The 19,775-nt window shown below is 31.7% G+C and overlaps 1 protein-coding gene and 1 long non-coding RNA gene across 8 annotated transcripts in view; both read right to left on the bottom strand.

Moving 5' to 3' along the window:
• The window catches only part of LOC122710950 (putative uncharacterized protein DDB_G0277255), a 41,778-nt gene that overhangs the window by 12,616 nt on the left and 9,387 nt on the right, over positions 1-19,775 (bottom strand). For 6 of the 7 annotated variants that reach the window (XM_043929272.1, XM_043929254.1, XM_043929263.1 and 3 more), the window contains 3 exons: positions 12,210-13,899; positions 11,960-12,119; positions 11,391-11,591 (listed from right to left, as the gene is read on the bottom strand). In XM_043929272.1, the coding sequence (XP_043785207.1) occupies positions 11,391-11,591; positions 11,960-12,119; positions 12,210-13,899 (2,051 nt within the window). Of the gene's footprint in view, positions 1-11,390; positions 11,592-11,959; positions 12,120-12,209; positions 13,900-15,836; positions 16,746-19,775 lie in introns of those variants that run through there. The other variant, XM_043929238.1, reaches the window with a different exon arrangement.
• Positions 1,565-9,482, bottom strand: LOC122710979. The gene is made up of 2 exons (XR_006346036.1): positions 9,206-9,482; positions 1,565-6,478 (listed from the first exon to the last, which is right to left on the bottom strand). It is a non-coding gene; the product is annotated as an uncharacterized LOC122710979 (long non-coding RNA).

The following is a 19,775-nucleotide window of genomic DNA, read 5'->3' as shown; positions in this document are numbered from 1 at the left end:
CATCCTCCCCACTTTCTTCCCCAATCTTCCCACAACAATTCTCTTCGGCACACGCGTTCACAACAATTCTCTTCGATCCTTCAACGCGAGCCTCGAACGCGCAATTTGGAAAACTTCTCCAGCCAAACCATAGCCGGCCAATTACCCAACGCGCGACGATCCTCGCTCGAACGTATCGCGCCTCTCTTTCGCTTCTTCCACTTCTATCCGATTATAATCGTTTGCTCGTTTCAAATCGGTACCGATGATTCTCAATATATATATATATATATATATATTACCGAAATCGGTGATATTTTCCTCTCGCTTTCTCGCTATTAAACGCCGCCTATTTACCACCTTCCAAAGGGTTTTTTTTCGTCTCTTCCTTCTTTTTTTTTTCCCTCCCTCTCTTTTTGCTGCTTAACCCTCGGCTCCTCCAGAACTCGGGCAGACGGCGAACACGATTACCGCTTTCCAACGTGAACTACGTGGGGCTCCTGTTAAATGGCTATTAAACCCGGTACGGGTTTTAACGAGTTTACGATTATACTTCACACGCCGGGAACGCCGGTTACTCGAGCAGACCTCGACTCTTTCATTACCCCCGGCCACGCGTATTTTATCGATTGTTTTCACGTTCTCCTACTTTTTCTATTTTTTCTTTTTTTTTTTTTTTTACCGGAGAAAAGGTTTAATTAAATCGAGATTGGTGGAATGGACGATACACGGTGGATGGAAATTGACTTTTTGCGGTGAGTTATATTAAATTGTTCCAAAAAGTTCGTGGTTTTGATGGTCCTGGATTTTGAAAAATACTGATCTGATTTTTTTCTTTAGGTTTTTAAGAATGAATTTAAATGTCTTGAGCTTCTTTTGCGAAATTGAGTATTAATTGTTATATTGGAAATAGTAATATTGGAAAGTTGCAAATAGATTAGATTAATTATGGAATAATTAGATGAATAGTAAAAGTTTTAAGGAAATTGTATAAAACTGCATAAATTGTATGATAAAATATGTAAGTATGATCTAATATCTACCTGAATAATTATTCAGAAAGAATGAAATCATGAAAGTTATGGAAAAATACAGAGAGATTTGTACAATAAAAAGAGAGGTATTTTTGGAACAATCTAATACTATGAGCATTGTATAACGAGTATTAAAAAAATATTCTTTTTATCATTCTTCCAGAAAATTAAAATACGTATCAGCGTTAGCGTATATATCTATATAGAAAAAAAAAATTATTATTATTATCACAAAATATTATATTGAAGAAATTTCGCTTAAAAAAAAAAAATTTCATGTATAATTCAACGATTGTTTTTTTTGTTTTTATATAAAAAATTTACATTTATCGCGGAATAATTATTGAAATTATTTATAGCAATATTAAATTGTGTTTCATAAATAATAAATAATATTACGCCGTTTATATTTTTCATATCATTTTCTTGAATATTGTTTTCATATTTATTATACCAGATAATAAATAGAATAAATATTTTTAAACGTAAGATCGGAAAATAAAACGAACGATATAAATAAATATTGAATCGCTTCGATGTACCAGCATCTGTTAGGATTTTAAATGCAGCCTTTATTTGTTTCGTACATAAATACATCTTCATCAATACAATTGCAACAGCTATTACGAAATTAAACATCTCTCCAACCAAATAGAATAATCTTCAAACGTTAACGAGGATGGGGACTTATTAAAAATACGTAACACATGAATTTTTACAGAAAAATCTGGCTCTTTCCTTCTCCTTATTATTATTATTATTATTATTATTTTCTTCTTCTTCTTTCGTACGAGTAAAATGTTTCGAACGTTTGAAATAAAAATTACATCGAATGGATGAATGGTTTCTCAAAGCACAGATACATTCGTAAATTTTTTTACACTTTTGTGTAAAGTTTAATCTAAAAAATTATCGCATCAATGTAATGAGAATGGTTAATGAGAATTTTTTTTCATTGATGAAAATTTTTTTGGACCGCGGTTTCGATTTAATTATTAAAACTGGTTGAAGTGTTTAAAAGCTAAGGGTTAAAAATTAGGTACACAATTAACACATTCGTTCGTTCGAGTAAAATAATTTATTAGCACCTTTAATGGCGGCATTTCAACTAATTTACGTATTTCCTTGTATCGTTTCAAACGAATAGCGCAAACGAAGCAACATACGTAAAATTGTTTATCAGCTTGATATATCAACGGATAAAATAATTTAAATAGATAGATAATTTGATAAATAATTTGCTACGCGCATAATATGCGTATGTAATGAGAATAATTCTTAATTTCTGACATAACAGAAAATTATATTCGTATTAACATTATTGCAATATATAATACTTTTATTTATTTATTTATATATTTATATATATATATATATTTTTTTTTCTTTCTATGAGTTATCAAGACTATTATCAATTGCAATTCGTAAAGATCATATCAACGTGATATCTGTGATAAGAAGAATCGTAAAATCACGCGATTTTATTGATAATATTCAATCGATCACAATCGAATTATTAAGAGAAATAAAGAGAAAAAGTATTCGAATAAAAATTACGACGCGCCAAAAGAAATTAATCCTGCATATAATACGTTTTGAAAAAAAAAAAAAAAAAATAATGAAAACAATATGTAAATTCAATCTCTATAATCGCACATTATTCTTTTCCATAAAAGAACTGAATTTTCAAATTGAATTCAAAAAAAAAAAAAAACAATAAACTTATATATAATTTCACGATGAATTATCTTTTTCGATAAAATTCTCTTTTATATTCTTTGCACATAGTTGGAAGAACTCGTTAGAAGTGTAAAATTTCTAAAAAACGACGAAACGAAATGGAGTTTAAGATAAACCTATCTTTCTTTAAAATTATCAAAGAAGCATATGTTACAAAGAACAGAAGTGTTCGTGTTTAATAAATATATACATTTGCAATTGTCAACGTATGCAATTGTCTATAATAATTATCTAGTTTTTATATAGACACTTTTATACTTGGCCTTTGTTAATTCCTCGCTCTAAATTCTTACGTAAATGCACACATCGACTGTATACATTTACTAAACACTTCACGCTTTCACTGTAACATATAATTTCTTTTATCGAAAATACTTATATTTCTACTTTAACATAAATAATAAAAATAAAGATACATTTGCCTAATCTCAAATTATCAAAAAAAAAGAAAAGTCCACGATTTGAATGAATACAATGCGGATGATTCGTACGTCATGAATCATAAATGCCGCCAATAAAAAGTCACAAGTGCCTTAACCTCCCCGCCCCCCATAAAATTCCAACCCCCCTTTTTCACCATTGTTTAACCTTCCCTTTCTCGCAACCCTACTCGATCCTCCCTCTAGTTGAAATCGTTCTGGGATGCACGCACAGGAAGGGGGAGAGCATGTATGATTCACGAAACGCACGATACAACGATTACTCCGTTATTGTTCGTATGAATTTTTGTTCGACCGAGGTATCGAGGCACTTAGCAGCGCATCCTTTTTCAAAATCTCACGTAGATCAGCGTTCTCTCCAGCGATATTTTCTCCAGTCGCGACCCTCCTTTCCAAGATAGAATAAATAAAATAATAAATAATAAAAATTTGAGGTTAGAATACGCAAATGCAATCAAAATACTGTCAAAAGACTCGTGGAAAGAAGATTCGCTACTCGGAAAATTGAGAGCCACTGTCGTGGATGGTTCGTGCGTTATTTAGGTCCGTGATACGAGGTGTCTACCATCTCTCTGTTATTTTTTCCTTTTATCGGAAAATTCGAATGTAGTTATGAGTATAGTATATCGAAATGTACTCCAAGATATTGTGTTTATATTGATAGAAAACTATATGCGGATAATATTACGAAATCTAACGTTGTATAATACAATCCTCGTGAATTTGTGTACAGTGTTAATAACAATTAATCGAAAATACATTAATACGTATCCCCTTCGAGCTGAGGTAAGAAGCAGGAGCTGAGTTCGAATACTTGTTGGTAAAGAAGGACGGCCATTTCTGAATTCTTCCTTTTGACGTAATCCAAACTTTGAAACGTTTAGTCAGATTATCTTAGATATATTAAACCCAGTCTAATAAAATAAGAATATCTTAAAAGTTGTTATCCATTTGATATCGCGATGGAGCAACATTTATATTAAAATTAAGTATATTTTAATAGAAAGTGCTCCAGTTTGATGGNTATATATATATATATATATATATATATATATATATATATATATATATGATGTCTCGCATCTTGTGTACAATTGTGAAAATTGTTGTGCCAGTATCATGCTATTATTGGCATACTTTTGAATATGCCAATGCCGATTAAATGCTGAAACAACAATTTCTATAGGGCTGCTGTACAGCATCATCCATTCAAGGAAGCGAAATTATTATAAGTTTGGAGAAAAGAATTAAGGCAAGGAGTGATCGAATAACGGACAGTTAAGATCGTCCATATTGGAAGAGATGTGTTAATTTATCTCGTGCATTCGAGAGCATGAGGGAGTATCAATTTGGTAGACAGAAATTTTCGAGGTTGGTTAGCTAGGATAATTACAAACTCGACCCATGGCCATGAACTTCACCCCCCTCGAGGGTTTTAGTCAACGAGCTTAGTTTACTGGAAACATTTTAGTACACTTAATGGAAGCAAATTGGATTGATATTCGTCGTACGGTTCACTCTAAATTCTTAACAGCTCTCGCTTTATATTTATAAATGCTTATTAAATGCTTGCGTTTAAGAGAGGATATGTATTAATGTTTCAAAATGAGAAGATTAATTCCTGTTGTTGGAAATAATAATTATGTCGCGTTATATGTAACTAGATACGTACGTCCAATGATAAAAATAATATTTTCGCAAAGGAAATACGTATATGATAAACGTATAGGAATTCAATGTAATTTCGCCAATTGGCGAAAGTATACGAAGTTCAAATAATCAATTATTACAATTACATTCGATCACAATTATAATAAACCTATTAGCGATTTTAAAAAAGAAAGAAAAAAAAATAATTCTACGGTAACATCAAATGTACAATTAAAAGATAAACACAACTAATATTTGGCATTACCTCAAATCTACCTATACACTATGTCTATGATGGAAATGATTCGTGAATAATTGACAAATAAAGAGAATGGAATCACAGTGAAACGAAGCAAATTAAAAGAAGCGATCGTGCTGCAATATCCTTTGTAACATGCTTTGTTTTCTTACGTAAAATAGAGAAGAAAGAATAATAGATATATAAAAAAAAAAAAAAAAAAAAAAAAAAAAAAAAAAATGAAGAGAACGGAATAAAACACCGATACTGGCCGTGTTGGTGACGATCAATTCGTTACTTATTCGATATATTATAATAATTAGTATACCTTCTTTCTTATTATTATTATCATTATTATTATTATTATTATTATTATTATTATTAATATTATTATTATTATTATTATAGATAATAATAACACTGGGAATCGAGTACGAATACGACGATGTAATCTACTCACTTTCTATACGCCATATATTTATCGATTTAAGCGACGATTAAATTGGATCAGCTAGCAGACTAGAAAACACACTGAAAAAGGGAAAAAAATCGAACCTAAAAAGCGGTTCGGATTTTATTTTTTTATTTTTATTTTTTTTTTTTTTTTTTTTTTCTTCTTCTTCTTCTTTCGGAACTTTGACAAGGACGAAAGTTATCGGACGTGACGAAGGCTCGTATGAAATTGGAAAAATAATTTCTATCGTAATTCATGCTACTTGTCATCATCAGTGTTTATCATCTTCTTTTTATTATCCTTATCTGCTTGTGCTAGCGTTTTTTTTTTTTTTTTTTCTTTTTCTTTTTCTTTTTTTCCTATCCAAACGACTACGTATAGTGTTTCCGTAGCGATGCGAATACAATCACCGATTGAGAACAAAATTTGGAAAAGTTTGCTCTCGATAGTATGTGGAGTGGATGCGATCCCATAGTATGTGAGAAATATCGGATCGAGAGAAACGATTCTCGAGAATTTCAACTTCTCAAACAACTTCTCCTCTCATCATCATTGATTAAAACCACGTTGTTAAAAGCTTATCGGAAAAATTAATTTCGTCGCCGAAAATTGGATATTTTTCACGCGTGTAAAATTATTTTATCATTGTTATTCGCCATTTCATTTCTTTCTTTCTTTCTTTCTTTCTTTCTTTTTTGTTCGAGAGACCTTGTTTTAAAAAAGGTCCCGTTATGCCTGATTACTGTCCCTAAGTGTGTAATTACGTCCGTGTGTTCTCAACACTATGCCGACTTAGTCGCTGCGATTTAGTGTGGTTTCGCTAGTCGACAGAGAAGGGCCGGCGGGTTGTGGTCGCTAGTTAGGATATGTCAGCTGGTAGTAGTCCCCACCCGCGGAGTCCTCATCGGGGCTTTGCAATTGCTTCACTCGCTTTATTAGCGCGCTAGAACACAAAATACTATCGCTGAATTGACGTTCTTGCAATTTTTTTTTTTTTGTTTTTTTAAATTTCTTTAATTCTTTTCTTTTGCGAATTTAAATATTTACCTTCACTACGATACTTTCGTTTTCTAAGAGAGAGAGAGAGAGAGAGAGAGAAAAGGCTCGATCGATCGAGGAATATAACGACCGATACCGATTTTCATTCCACGCGATTGTTAATTTCTAATCGTATCGCGCGAGTGTAACAAATGTAAGATTGATTCGAAAGAAAATTAAATTGTTGTTGCTTCTCATCAAAAAAAAAAAAAAAAAAAAAAANAAAAGAAAAGAAAAGAAAAGAAAACGAAATAAGGCTACGTACAGAACATCTCATGATTTAACTGAAAATTGAAAATTTATAAAAAAGAATATTGAACAGAATATTGAACAGGGACAAAAGAAGCAAAACAAAAAAGGCTTGAAGAAGATTTTACACCTGTGTTTCCCAATACGTGTAATGTAAAATTTGTTCGAAATCAAATTAAATATAATTTTATCTACGTTCCCTTTTCGAAATATAACGTTTGATTGTTGAAACGGCATAAAAATCTATCGAGATATTATGAGATGATATTGAAGTGTAACTAGAGAAAAATTTGGGAAACACTTGTTGCATCGTGAAAATTACTGACGAATTTACTTTTTTTTTCTTTTTACAGGATGAAATTGCAAACACGATCTTCCCCCTCAAAATTAAAAATAAAAACGCGAAAAAAGGCATGAGAGGCAGAGTAATCGTGTGAAAATTTAACGAGCAGTCGTTTCTTATATGATATTGAGAGGACCGTGAGGATGAAAACTCTGTGTTATTATTGTGTTAATATTTCCCACAAATTTGCTTTCATTTTCAAGGATAATCTCTTCCTTTCGCAAACTTTTCTTCTTCGTTGTTTCGTGCGACGATTATTTTATCCAAGAATTTTCTATTTTATCTCGTTACGATTAAAACATTCTAAAAACATCCAATCATTCGCTATAAATTCTATTCTATCAGATCATTCCACAAGTAATTTTGCAAGAAAATCCAATTACATTTGTTGTAAGTTTTTGAAACGAAATCAAATCTTCAAAGAAGAGTAATTCCAACAATTTGCTTAGTCTTTTTTCCCATTTTGAATATTAATAATTAATAGATTAATATACAACTGTATGTAGATGTTAATATACATATTAAATCCTGTTCTTTTAATCTATTTTATTGAAAGTTCAGCGTTTGTTATTTTTATAAAATTTTAAATAGTTAAAAAAATTTTAATCAAAGAATTAAACAAATTTTTGAGAGAATTAGAAAGAGAATTAAAAAAGAGAATTAAAAAAATTGCAATTACTCAAGGGATGATCCAATATTATCAATTGTGGCGATCACGATTAAAAATTATTTTATAATGATATTAAAAGGTCGCATATACTGGGAAACACTGGCATAATTAAATAATCCTAATAATAATAATAAAATTTTCCTAATAATAATAAGAGGAAATTCTTTTTTTTTTTTTTTTTTTTTTACAAAGACGTGGATTAAACAAAAGCATATGAAAAAAGCAAGACAAACTTAGACAAGAAACAGAATTTTAGCCTCTAATTACAAAGTACAGAGTTAATGAATCGGTACGATATGACACAAGATTATTTTGCCACAAACATATTACCGCTTAATATTACTCTAATATTCTGCATTACAATATTTTTGCTTTGAAATTAAATATTAATTACTGTTGTCGATGCGATTCCATTAAAGTTATGGACGTGTAAAGATAACAAATCGTCATTCATCATTTAAAATTTCAATTTACTACGATTATTCTAAGTTACATTGCAGATTGGAGAAAATCTACGAGGGAAAAAAATTGATTTAAATGTTGTCATCAAATTTTCATCACGCAAACTAGATAGATAGATTTTGCATGCAGCATACATGATAAAAAGCGCAATTAAATAATTAAATAAATTTACAAGGGAACTACATCGAAAAAAGTAATAGCTATAATAAGTCTAGTGATTTAAACGATACGTCGAATACGATGCAAAACTACAAAGAAACTTAGTCTGCGGTATATGATGATACAGGTGAGAAAGAAGGATTGTATCAAATTTTCTAAATATCAAGTAACCATTTCGATAAACATCACGTAACTTGTGACTGGTAATAGAACTGGATAACTAATATTGTTCATTAAATATTATTCGTATGTATGACAAATAATATACATGTTAAGTCAGAAAGAAAAATATGTAGTGTATATTATGGAGTACATTTCATCTCATGATAATAAGTGTCATTGTTAAAAAATTATTCTTTGTAATATAAACCTACTAAGTAAGCTAGCTCCTCTTCTTGTAATGCAAATCTGTTTTTAAAATTAATTTTTCCTTGTACTTTTTATTATACCTATTTAATTTAATTTTTCCTCGATATCAATTTCCTTCGTATTATCATATGAAATTTTTGCAATTAATGCAAAAAATGTGTATATTATTGTATAATAAAATAAACGGTTTTATTTTATCTAGAGATTTCATTGATATCTTAACGCTAACGCTGATAGTGTATTGTTAATCTTCTTTTTTAAATCTTTCTCACAAAGTTATCTATTTCATTTCGCGTTTTTGAAAAATGAAAACGTATAAATGTATCGTTAATACGCTTTTCATAAAAAAAAAAAAAAAAAAAAAAAAATAAATTACTCACTACAAGATAAGATATATTGTTTTAATTGTCGTTTGTTAAATATTTTATTAAATATTAAGTTACGTTTCAAAGAATTTCTTAATAAAGTTTAGATAAACGATCTATGTTGTCCTCTTTTACTTTGCACTGTGTATATTAATCACTACTGCATAGTCACTTCGCTTTTCTGTGAATAAAAAGAATAGAGAAACACGATAACGGCACGTGATTGAATATTACACACAATACGAACAGTAAGAGCGCACACGCGTTACTAACAGTAGTAACAACCGCGTTCCGCGTTTCAAGCTCGAATTGCCGGCGACGCCATGATACCTATCTGAGTCAGCGAATAGGGGAGAAGGTAACCCAGAAGAGGGGATGACATATGAGTCACGCGCAAACGCGCGCCAAATTTGTTTTTGAATACTCGTATGAAATATTGCAACAATAAATAATTTTAAAAAATAATATAAAAGAATGAATGATTATTTTAAAAATACAATTAAAAATAGTATTAATTATAGCACGTATAATAAAATTCGTTATTAAAAATATGTGATAATAATTAATAACAATTTATTTTGTAGAAAATGATGTATCTATTTTTGACGAATATTTAAAAATATTGTTTTATGTTTCTCTCTAAGAAAAATATCTTTTTCTTTTATCTCATAAGTAAGCGTGCAAATAATTTCTATAGTTAATTTCTATAGTTATTGATTTCAGAATGAATAAGTGAGATATCTTGCTTACTAAAGGATAGTCTGCATAGTCGAGAATACAGACAGTAGTTTTAAATGGATGAGACATTGCTTTATTCCTCACAGAATAATGTCTCTCGTATATATCATAAACTTCGACGTATATTCCATAAATGTATCCATTGAAATAATTCCATTTAATCCATCTATTCTCAGATGAACAATATTTTGAAAAACTTTTGATTTAAAAAAAGAAATGTACATAATATTTTTCAAATATCAATGAGTAAAAAGTATTTATATTAAAGTTTATATCGTGTCATCATTTATTATTTATATTATCTTGAATAAAAGAGATAATCTTATCAAGATTGATGTTTCTTACTTTTAATTTTCACATAGATGTTGTATATTGATAATATTATTGATAATATTGATAATTTATAATATATATAGAAAATATGTTTGACAACAAAAGTTGTCAACATTACTATAAAAATATTTTGCACAATTATACTGAATATAAACTATTAATTCAACACATGCTTAAAAAAGATACATGCATTTAAACAATAGTAAAACAGTAACATAAAACTAATGATTTAAAATATTTTTAATATATATTTTTTAATGAAATATATTTCTTTTAATTTTATATATTATAATTTATAACACAATTATAAAGTAAAATTCTATAGAGATTAATAAAAAAAAATTGAAATAAAATTAAAAATAGATAAATTTAAAAAAAAAAATTATGTTAATTATGATATACTTAGAAAGAATAATAAATATTCACAGATTTTTATATATTTTATATAATCTATAGTAGTTACACAACTTACCTTACATATCCTAAAATTTAAAATTTTACCAATACAAAAATACGTACTATTTTTTAAATATTTCATAAAAATCTCAATAAATACATTAATTTTTTAATCTTTTTACGAAAAAAATGAATTTCTGCATAATTAATTTAGCGAATTTATATTTGTTTAACTTTGAATATTAAATAATGAAATATATAAAAAAAATTATTAAATTACAGACAAAATTTTCTAATATCATTAAATTCAATACACAGATAAACACTATATTGAATTAATGATGAAACGCGACATTTCATTATCCCTATTTTATTATACCGTATAAAAATATATAAATTCTTAATGTAAATTCTTATATATATAAAATACGACGAAGCAACATATAATGTAAATGTATAAAACACAATCAAAAGAAGCATTTTAAAAGCTACAAAAGAATTATGCGTTTTTTGAAATACATTAATACCAATGGCAATAGGGACATTGTACTAGAGACAAAATAATATCAAAATAAAAAAATAAAAATATGTTAGTATTGTTAAAATTTTGCTCAAAATATATTTTATTCCGAATGTAATTATATCTGTCGCAAAATCATGCGATGTTTTAAATCACGAATAGTATAAAGCGGTTAAGAATTTCAAAAAGCAATATAAAATTTTAAATACACACCCTATATCGTTGGCTGGTTGATTATTATTATTGGCTGATCCAGCGTTCACGTTGTTGTTAATTGTGTTGGAATTATTAGTTTGTTGCAGCGTTTGACTCAACAAAGAGGACCATTGCCTCATCACATCTTCACCTTGAGCTTCCAATTCGGAAAGAATGGTAGCATTATCCATATCTTGCAATGCCGTGCCGGTCTCCACTCTAAAATATATTCATAAAAATATTTAGCATTATTTTGTTTAATAATAATTCAAACTTTCAAATATGTCATTCTCTTGCAGCAAGCGAGTTATAAAGTGCATCATTTTATTTACATTTTAATAAAATTTGTATTTGTTTTTAATCACTATCTCAACAATTATCGAAAAGAACAAAGATCAATTGAAAATATTGATTTTACAATTGTCAATTTCACACTGATTAAATTAATTGCATATACTTGTAAGAATTACTATTAAGAATAACAGTATAATTGAAAATAACAATTAACAAGAATGACAAACACTTTATACGTAAAAAAATTTCAGGAGAACAAGCATATTTATATAAAACTACTGTATAACACGAACCGTTGTTCTTCATAGGAGCTTGCATCGCTGTGCTCATAATCTAATATCAAGTCATCAGAAGCAATAGATTCACAAGGGGATAAAGTATCGACACTGCCGGCTCGGCTTATTCGTTTACCATGGTGAGGGCTGTTAGTTGCGTTTTTTCCATGTCCTGCACCTTAAATAAAAGAAGAAATAACATTAATTTGTAAGTACCATTCTCACCTTGCGTCGCATCATTTATACCTATATAAAATTAAATATTTACCTGTTTTAGGACTGGACTCGACCAGAGTGTGACTATTCTCGGTAACGACTTGGCTAACCATAGCAGACTGAGTCTCGGCACCGGCCCTCGAATTGTCGTCGAAAACGAGGCCAGGTTGATCAGCGATTTCATCGTCGAAATACTCTCTACCCTCTGACAAGCTCAACGAATTGGAAGCGTTCGTTGGCGTTCCAGGGCTATCATCGTCGATCGCTGTCCCAGATTGTTCCATCGCGTTCTCCTTCTTCGGAGTTTTCGTATCGGACTGGGTAATACTGGCTGTAAGGCTGTCGAAAAGGCTATCAACGGGCGAGGTTTCGTCATCTATGAGAGTGGTCGGCGTTGCCGCGGCTGCGGCAAACGCAGGATCCTCTATGGTGAGGAGGACAGAGCGCAAAGCAGTTTTGGGAAGCGTTCCAGATTTAGCTAGATTCGAGGATGTTTGCAAATGTTGGGCAGAGCTTGACCTCTGACACTCGTCGCTCGAGCTTAACGAGTACTCGTCGGCCATCGCTTCCCCGTGGCCGTACTCAGGATCGTCGGAACTCGGCGGGCTGAAGTCCGACTTGATGGAGGGAATCTTCTCGGAATGCGACCTGTCTTTGTAAACCTTCTCCTCCCCCAATCCTTCGTCGTAACCTTCCGAGGACGTGGTGGACATGGACGTGGTCGACTCGGTGTACCTGTTGTCCTTGTTCACGATCCTTTGATACTGCGTTGCCCTTTCCCTCACCAATCCTGTGTTCGCCGAGGTGAACGTTTTCGGCAACGGTATTACGGATATTTCCGTTACCGTGCTGTCGTCGTCCCTCACGTCCCTCACGTCGAAACTCTTCCCGCTCACAACCATCCTTAAATTCCTAAGTCTGCCCGCACCGTGCCTTCTCAACAGAGACCCGTCCCCGTAATCCATCCCCCTCAAATCGTTCTCGGGGCAGCCTTGCTGGCTACCCACCCCGGAATCCTCGGTGCTCGACCCCTCTTTCGAGCTCGTCGAGCTCTTCGACGCCGCGGACACCTTCCTACTTTGATTCGCGGCGGTCTTCGCGATCTTCGAGTTCGCGTCTGTCATTCTTACGGCGTACTGTGGCAACGGCAGGTGGCTCGTGTGCAGCGTGTACCTGCCTACGGGCTCCGGTATACCGGACACCCTTCGATTCCCGTCCATATGGGCGCCACCGTTGTTGAACGAGACAGTGTTGTGCACGGGCGACGATTTCACCTTGAACGTCGGTTGCGCAACTTGGCTCGATACCTGCCCACCACCCACCACCACCCTGTGCGGCTGCTTCACGAAACCGCCCTCCTGTTTCTCTTGATTGTAGTGGCTCACGGTGTGGCTGCTGCATATGTCGCCAACCTTGTTCGTGAATTTGCTTTGCGGTTGCCTGTAACCGAATCGATTCGTCCTCACTGCGATCCCGCTCGATTCTTTCTTGGGGGGCGCGAGGCGGGGCGTGGATCGGCCGGATGACGAATTGTGAATCGCGTTGCCGGTGTCCTCGTCCCCTCGCCTTCGATTCTGCTCGGGCCCGGCCGACTTCGATCGTTGGTGGAACACGCTCGACTCGCTCGTGTAATTGTTTATCGGCATCGGTATCCCGGAGGCCGGTCTTCGCCGAAACCCGAACGACATGGCCGTGCCACGCGTGTGAGTCCCGCCACGCTTCGACGCCCCTTTATGCTCGTTCTGTAACATTCGGTAAAAGAGAACATCGGGAGTGAGAGAACGCCAAGAATCCCGGCAATCTTTTCAGACCACGCATCTCCCCGCTACCGGAGGAGACAGATTTTACGCTCGTACCTTGAGAGTTCTCGAGGATCGATAAAATCAAATGGAACACATTTTCCAAACAAAATTGTTATTTTCTTTTTATTTCGCATGTAGGCGTGTACGGTTTGACGAGAATATATATACATATACATATATAGAGGGACATCGATTGTTCGAACTTATTGGATTTTGTTTTTAGTTTGAAGAATCATTTTTATCGTGTAAAAGAATTCAATGGAAGAATATTAGAGATGATGGAACAATTGAGAGATGAAAGAATTGTCATTGATTGGCTACTACATTTAATCAGTGAATAACCAAATATGGATAATCGACATTCGGATAATGTAAATACAAAAAACGCAATTGCGAGAATATCGAAGTCTAAGAAGGTCTAAGGTCGCGGACTTGGATTTATTTTGTCATATTACATCGGTATATTGCGTCAAGGCGGACAGAATTTGCGAAGGGTAGATAAATGTGAACAAATGTAACGGATAGTTAAAATTTCTGTTTCAAGTGAATACTTATATGAGAAAGATCGGTCGACATTGATCGTAAAATTTTATGTAATTATGTTTTTTCTAATTGAAGATAAAGATTTTTCGCTAATAATTTTTAACGTTCTACAAATTTTAGAGATTATAGGTAACATTGTATGATATAAATATATAAATAAATATTAATTAAATTTTTAAAATAACATAAATTTTGAGTGGTAAAATTCTTGCTGCTATTTTTTCATAAAATAAAATTCCTCGTTTTGTAAAATGTTTCAAAATTTCTCTTAAAAATAATTTACGTTAAGAAAGAACTTGATTTAATTACCGCCCTCATTTTTAAATTGGATATACCTTTTTTATTCATATCTAATTCTACGTATATAACGTTTTTTGCTTCCATAAAAAGAATATATATATATATATATATATATATATATTCGATAAATTTCTTTTTGGATTCAGAATTTGATATAGGACAAAAGAAAAATCGACTTTGATACACTGTTTCGCAAAATATTATTAATTAAAGGTATCATCTGATTTGATATCGCGTATCGATAACATTGCAATTTATCGATGATCATCAGTACAGTAGATAAAATCACAGCAAAACTAAAAGTTGAAAAATGTGAAGTAACCCGTTTCAAAGTCCAGAAATAGAGCAACTCCGTCCCTAAATCGACGAACTTTTTCGTATACGCGTTCTACGAATCACAAAATGATACATTTCTAATTGTAATAATATCCGAATATGTGTGATTAATTGGATTTACGTACTAAATGCAAGAAAAATCACGTAAAAGCAATGAAAACCAATAAAAAAAACTCCTTACGTAATTAATTATTGAGTGTTGAATTCGATTAAATGATATCATAATTAAATGCCTTTTCATTAAACCAATTTCGACACACGTGGCTACCACTCAACGTAATGAAACACTTTCTTTATCGTCCCTCTGTCATGCGATTTGCGATAAAATCTTCTTAATTGATCATTATTCTATTAAATCATAATAGGACAGAAATCCGCATCAACATTATTTTGGCGCATGAATCTTGCAATGTGTCGTCATACATGACACTAATCCTTGTCATATTATTTATCACCTGAAGCACTGCGGCAAGAAAGATACTATGCTTCACACGGAATGAACAATCGAGAATCATGATTGAACGGTGAAGTTTGATAATTCCGTGGCGATATCCAAAGGGAAGAAAAAAGAAAAGTCCTACAAAGAACGTGGAAATATTTATCGCGCAAAAGTGATGGTGAACGATGCCATAGCCTAAAAGGTTACGACGAAATACGATCGTCGATCGAAAGCACATACAGAACGATGTATCCCTTACCGCAACACCAATTCCTTTCTCGTTCTCCAGGGAATCATCCTCGCACCTGGTGCCAACAGACGACCGGTAATCCATGTCTTCGGGCCAGTGTCACCCGGCTGTTAAGAAGACTGTATTACGATCGATCCCGGCGTCCAGCTTGCGAGAAAGTTACGTTAGTTTCTTCTAAATCCGCAACGTCGTCATCCTGCACGGCTGTGCGTGAATATTTTTAACCGAGGGAGGCACGAGAGCCGAAATTTACACGGCTATGTTTTTTCAGCTCGAACAAACCTTCCCCGTAATCTGTCACCTCTTTCGGATGCTGTACGCGTTCAGCTCGTACGCGTTGTCGCTAAAAGACACGCGCACCAATACCTCCTCTGACTCTCCCTCTTTCGTCTCCCTAACCTCACTCCGTCCTCTCACTCTGTCACTCTCTTTCTTCCCTCGCTGCTTCCTTCTCTTTCTTTCTAAAGTTCACCCTCGCGCTCAATCCTCGACCAGCATATAGCCCCTTTTCTTCTTTACGCCTGAGTTCGTGTGTGCTCGTCACTGTTCGCGTTTCCTCGCCACTACACGGGCAGACGAAATCGTGGAATCGATTGACGGTACTGCGCCAGCGCGGCGTCGCGACGCCACCGCACACTATCGTAACACTCGCATAGACTGCGAACGACTGATGTCACGAGTGCGCCCGCGCCGTGTTTGCCTTTCGATGTATTTCTATATCTAAGTATTACGCTTTTGTCGGCCTCCCTCTGTTCCTATCTGTACAGTGACATGCACAAAAAGCGGACCATCAAACTTAACCTTCTCATCCGGCAAGGGCTCAATTCTTACCGTTTAACGATCACGATAGTATGCACTCGTACTGTCTAGTTGATCCCGAGTAATCGCATTACCGACTGGTTCATGTTCGAATGTTTTAGGAGCGGTTCTATGGATATACAATACCGGTGAATGTTCATTACACAATTTTGAGAAATCGTGAGAATAAAGTATTTTATATATTATATATATATATAATATATTTATTTTTTTTTAATTGATTCATTTGATGCTAATCTAAAACACTTTCCAAGTTTCATCCTTTTTTTCCCTTTTTTTTTAAATTCTTTTTTCTTCTTTTTCTTTAAATTCAATTATTTGTATATATCTTTTCATAGATACATTTATCCGATAACCTTTATTTATCAAATTATTAAATTGAATTACAATCAATTTAAATCTCTATTTTTAAATCAAATATTTAAAGTATATATGTATATTCTTTCTTGGTTCTGACCTATAAATATACCTGCTGCTTGTTTTTTTAGTAAGTGTTAACCTATCTCGTGAAAGAGTTACTTTTAAATATATGTTCTTTTTAATCTGGATCTTCTGAGAGATTTTGTGAGAATATAAGAAATTTAAATCTTAATCTAAGAGAATAAAATAATAGTGTTAAAATAAAATTTAAATTGTTAAAATATTTAATGAATTATATAAAATATATTTATTTTATTCAATAATGAAAATGAATCCTGGAATAATGAAAGAATTATATTACAAGATTAATATAAATATATAATAAATTCGTCTCTATCAGGAAACGATCGTTATGTAACTATTATATACAAAATGATTAAATGATTTGTGCCATTTGTGAAAATTATTGTATTCTGTTTACTTTTCATTTGTGTACACGTTGTACACGTTGAGATACACATGCAATTACACATGAATGCATGCATTTTGATTTAAGGTGAATACTGTATGAAAATACGCAAAGATAAAGCATGCAACGAGTGGAAAATTAAATGCCAGACAAAGAATTTGTTTCATACTTTAGTTCGAATTAGTTCATTTACATCTTGGGATATTATGTTTCTAGAAATTAAATTGGATTTCTAACTAATCCATTGAATACACTATACTCGTTGGTTACTAGATTTTCATACAAAAAATTTTTAAAAATTATTTTAATAATTTTAAATATATAATTATGATATTGAAAAATTATTTAGAATATTTCATATTTTCCTTTAAAATAAACATCAATGAATATGATATTAATTTTTTCCTTTTTATTATGAATTGCTAATAATTTCTACTTATATTTCATATTATGTGTTTATTGATATATTACATTGAGCAAAGCTTCACACAATATTTAATTTCAGCTTTTATTATCAATTTCATTTAATATCTAAGAAATTATTAGAAATTATCTAACAATCTTGCTATTATGATGCATTTAGTTTATCTTATCTTTGTTTTTATTTTCATATTTTATGTATATTTTCAATTTTTTTTTTTTTTTTGATAATATTCATTTTTCCATTGATTTCATTATACATTGTCCTATATATAAGTAAGAAACAAATATTGCAATATCCACATCGATATTTCGATCGTTATTTCGTTTTACGTAAAAATACACAATTGGCTGATTCCTAGGGTGGTGCCTCTTCTAGGAAAAGGGTAACGCAGAAAAATTAACTCATATATATTATACGTATACATGTACACAATGAATTCAAGCAATTAATTGCATTGATCGAGAGTGTTTCACAACGATTGTGATTCATGATCACGTTGTTTCGATTTAAAATCCAAAAAAAGTTTACTACGCAATCCTAAAATTAAAATTAAAAAAATAGCAAAAAATTTTGAATTTTTTATCCATTATTTTTAAATATTATCGTATATTATTAATTTTGAATATTGATAAAATTTGGTTTGAAGAAATACATGCTAGATAACACGGACATGAAACTATGAAACCAAACATCTGTGTTATCACCAACTCGAATCCGAGAAGAGAATATAAAGAGCATGTGCCACGGAACTTCACACAATATCCCTTTCAGACTGCAAGATAAGCTTTCTCATGTTCTTCAGCCTTGTAACTAGACATTCTAAGTCTTATGCTTTATAATTCTCCTGAGAGAACTAGTATGCAGCACTACTTGAATACTCTTCTCTCGTCCACCCTTTCTCCTCATTAATATTGCAACTCCATGCAGGAGGTTCAACCCTCGGTCAAAAACGCGCGGTGAAAGAACTGCATTTTCTCGTAGTAATATACTACATTTGAGTAAATATATTATTTTGTATTTTATAGATTATATAATAGAATGTGCATTATATTTATTTTAGCAAACATAAAAATATTAGTGATAATTTAAAAATATTAGTGATAGAAAACTTCTAATTGTTACTAATTAAGAAAAGAGATTTACATAATTATATTAATTGTTAATGTATTGTGAAAGGAATGAATAAATTAAAATAATAATTATGTTAATTAGAATGAAATATTTTTTTTAATGGCATTCAGTTGACAATTAGAATAATAATAACAAAAATAAACTACGTAGAAAAAATTTTTTTACTTGCATTATCACTTTGTACAAAAAGATTTTTTTTCAATTTTATATTATTAATTTATCAAGGATTTTATAAAATAATTTCAGCATCATTATAGACATAACCTCTCACGAATATATTATTATGAATTTTATTTAAAATCTATGAATTGTATTTAAAATATTTTTGTAGATTTTGCTTTGAAAAAGTATATTTTAAGATTAAGATAAAATAATAGCATTATCTTTAAAATATTATTTAATAAAACACCTCATTTAATCACTTTCAAAAGTAAAAAGAATAAAAAAACGCATTTTCCAAGATTAAGCAAACTGTGCATAAAAAAAGCGAATTTTCTTGTTTTATTTACAACATAAAAAAAATTGACAGATAATACTGATAATTAGCGCGACGTCGATCAAATTCTTCTTCTTTTACAACATTATTGTAAAAATGATGAATAATCACACTTTAACATGAGATTTTTCTCTCCTTCTATTTTTCAATATTCCTAGTCATTGTATCTCACTTCACTTTGTCAGCATGTTTTAACATAGGTCAACAGGCTTTACTTTTACGTCATAACCTCATTATTAAAATATGTCA

This window comes from Apis laboriosa, unplaced genomic scaffold (genome assembly GCF_014066325.1).
Source record: "Apis laboriosa isolate Shangri-la unplaced genomic scaffold, ASM1406632v1 scaffold10_cov145, whole genome shotgun sequence".
NCBI classification, from domain to species: Eukaryota; Metazoa; Arthropoda; class Insecta; order Hymenoptera; family Apidae; genus Apis; species Apis laboriosa.
The sequence above is the reverse complement of the archived record's forward strand: the minus strand, read 5'-3'. Positions and strand labels throughout refer to the sequence as shown.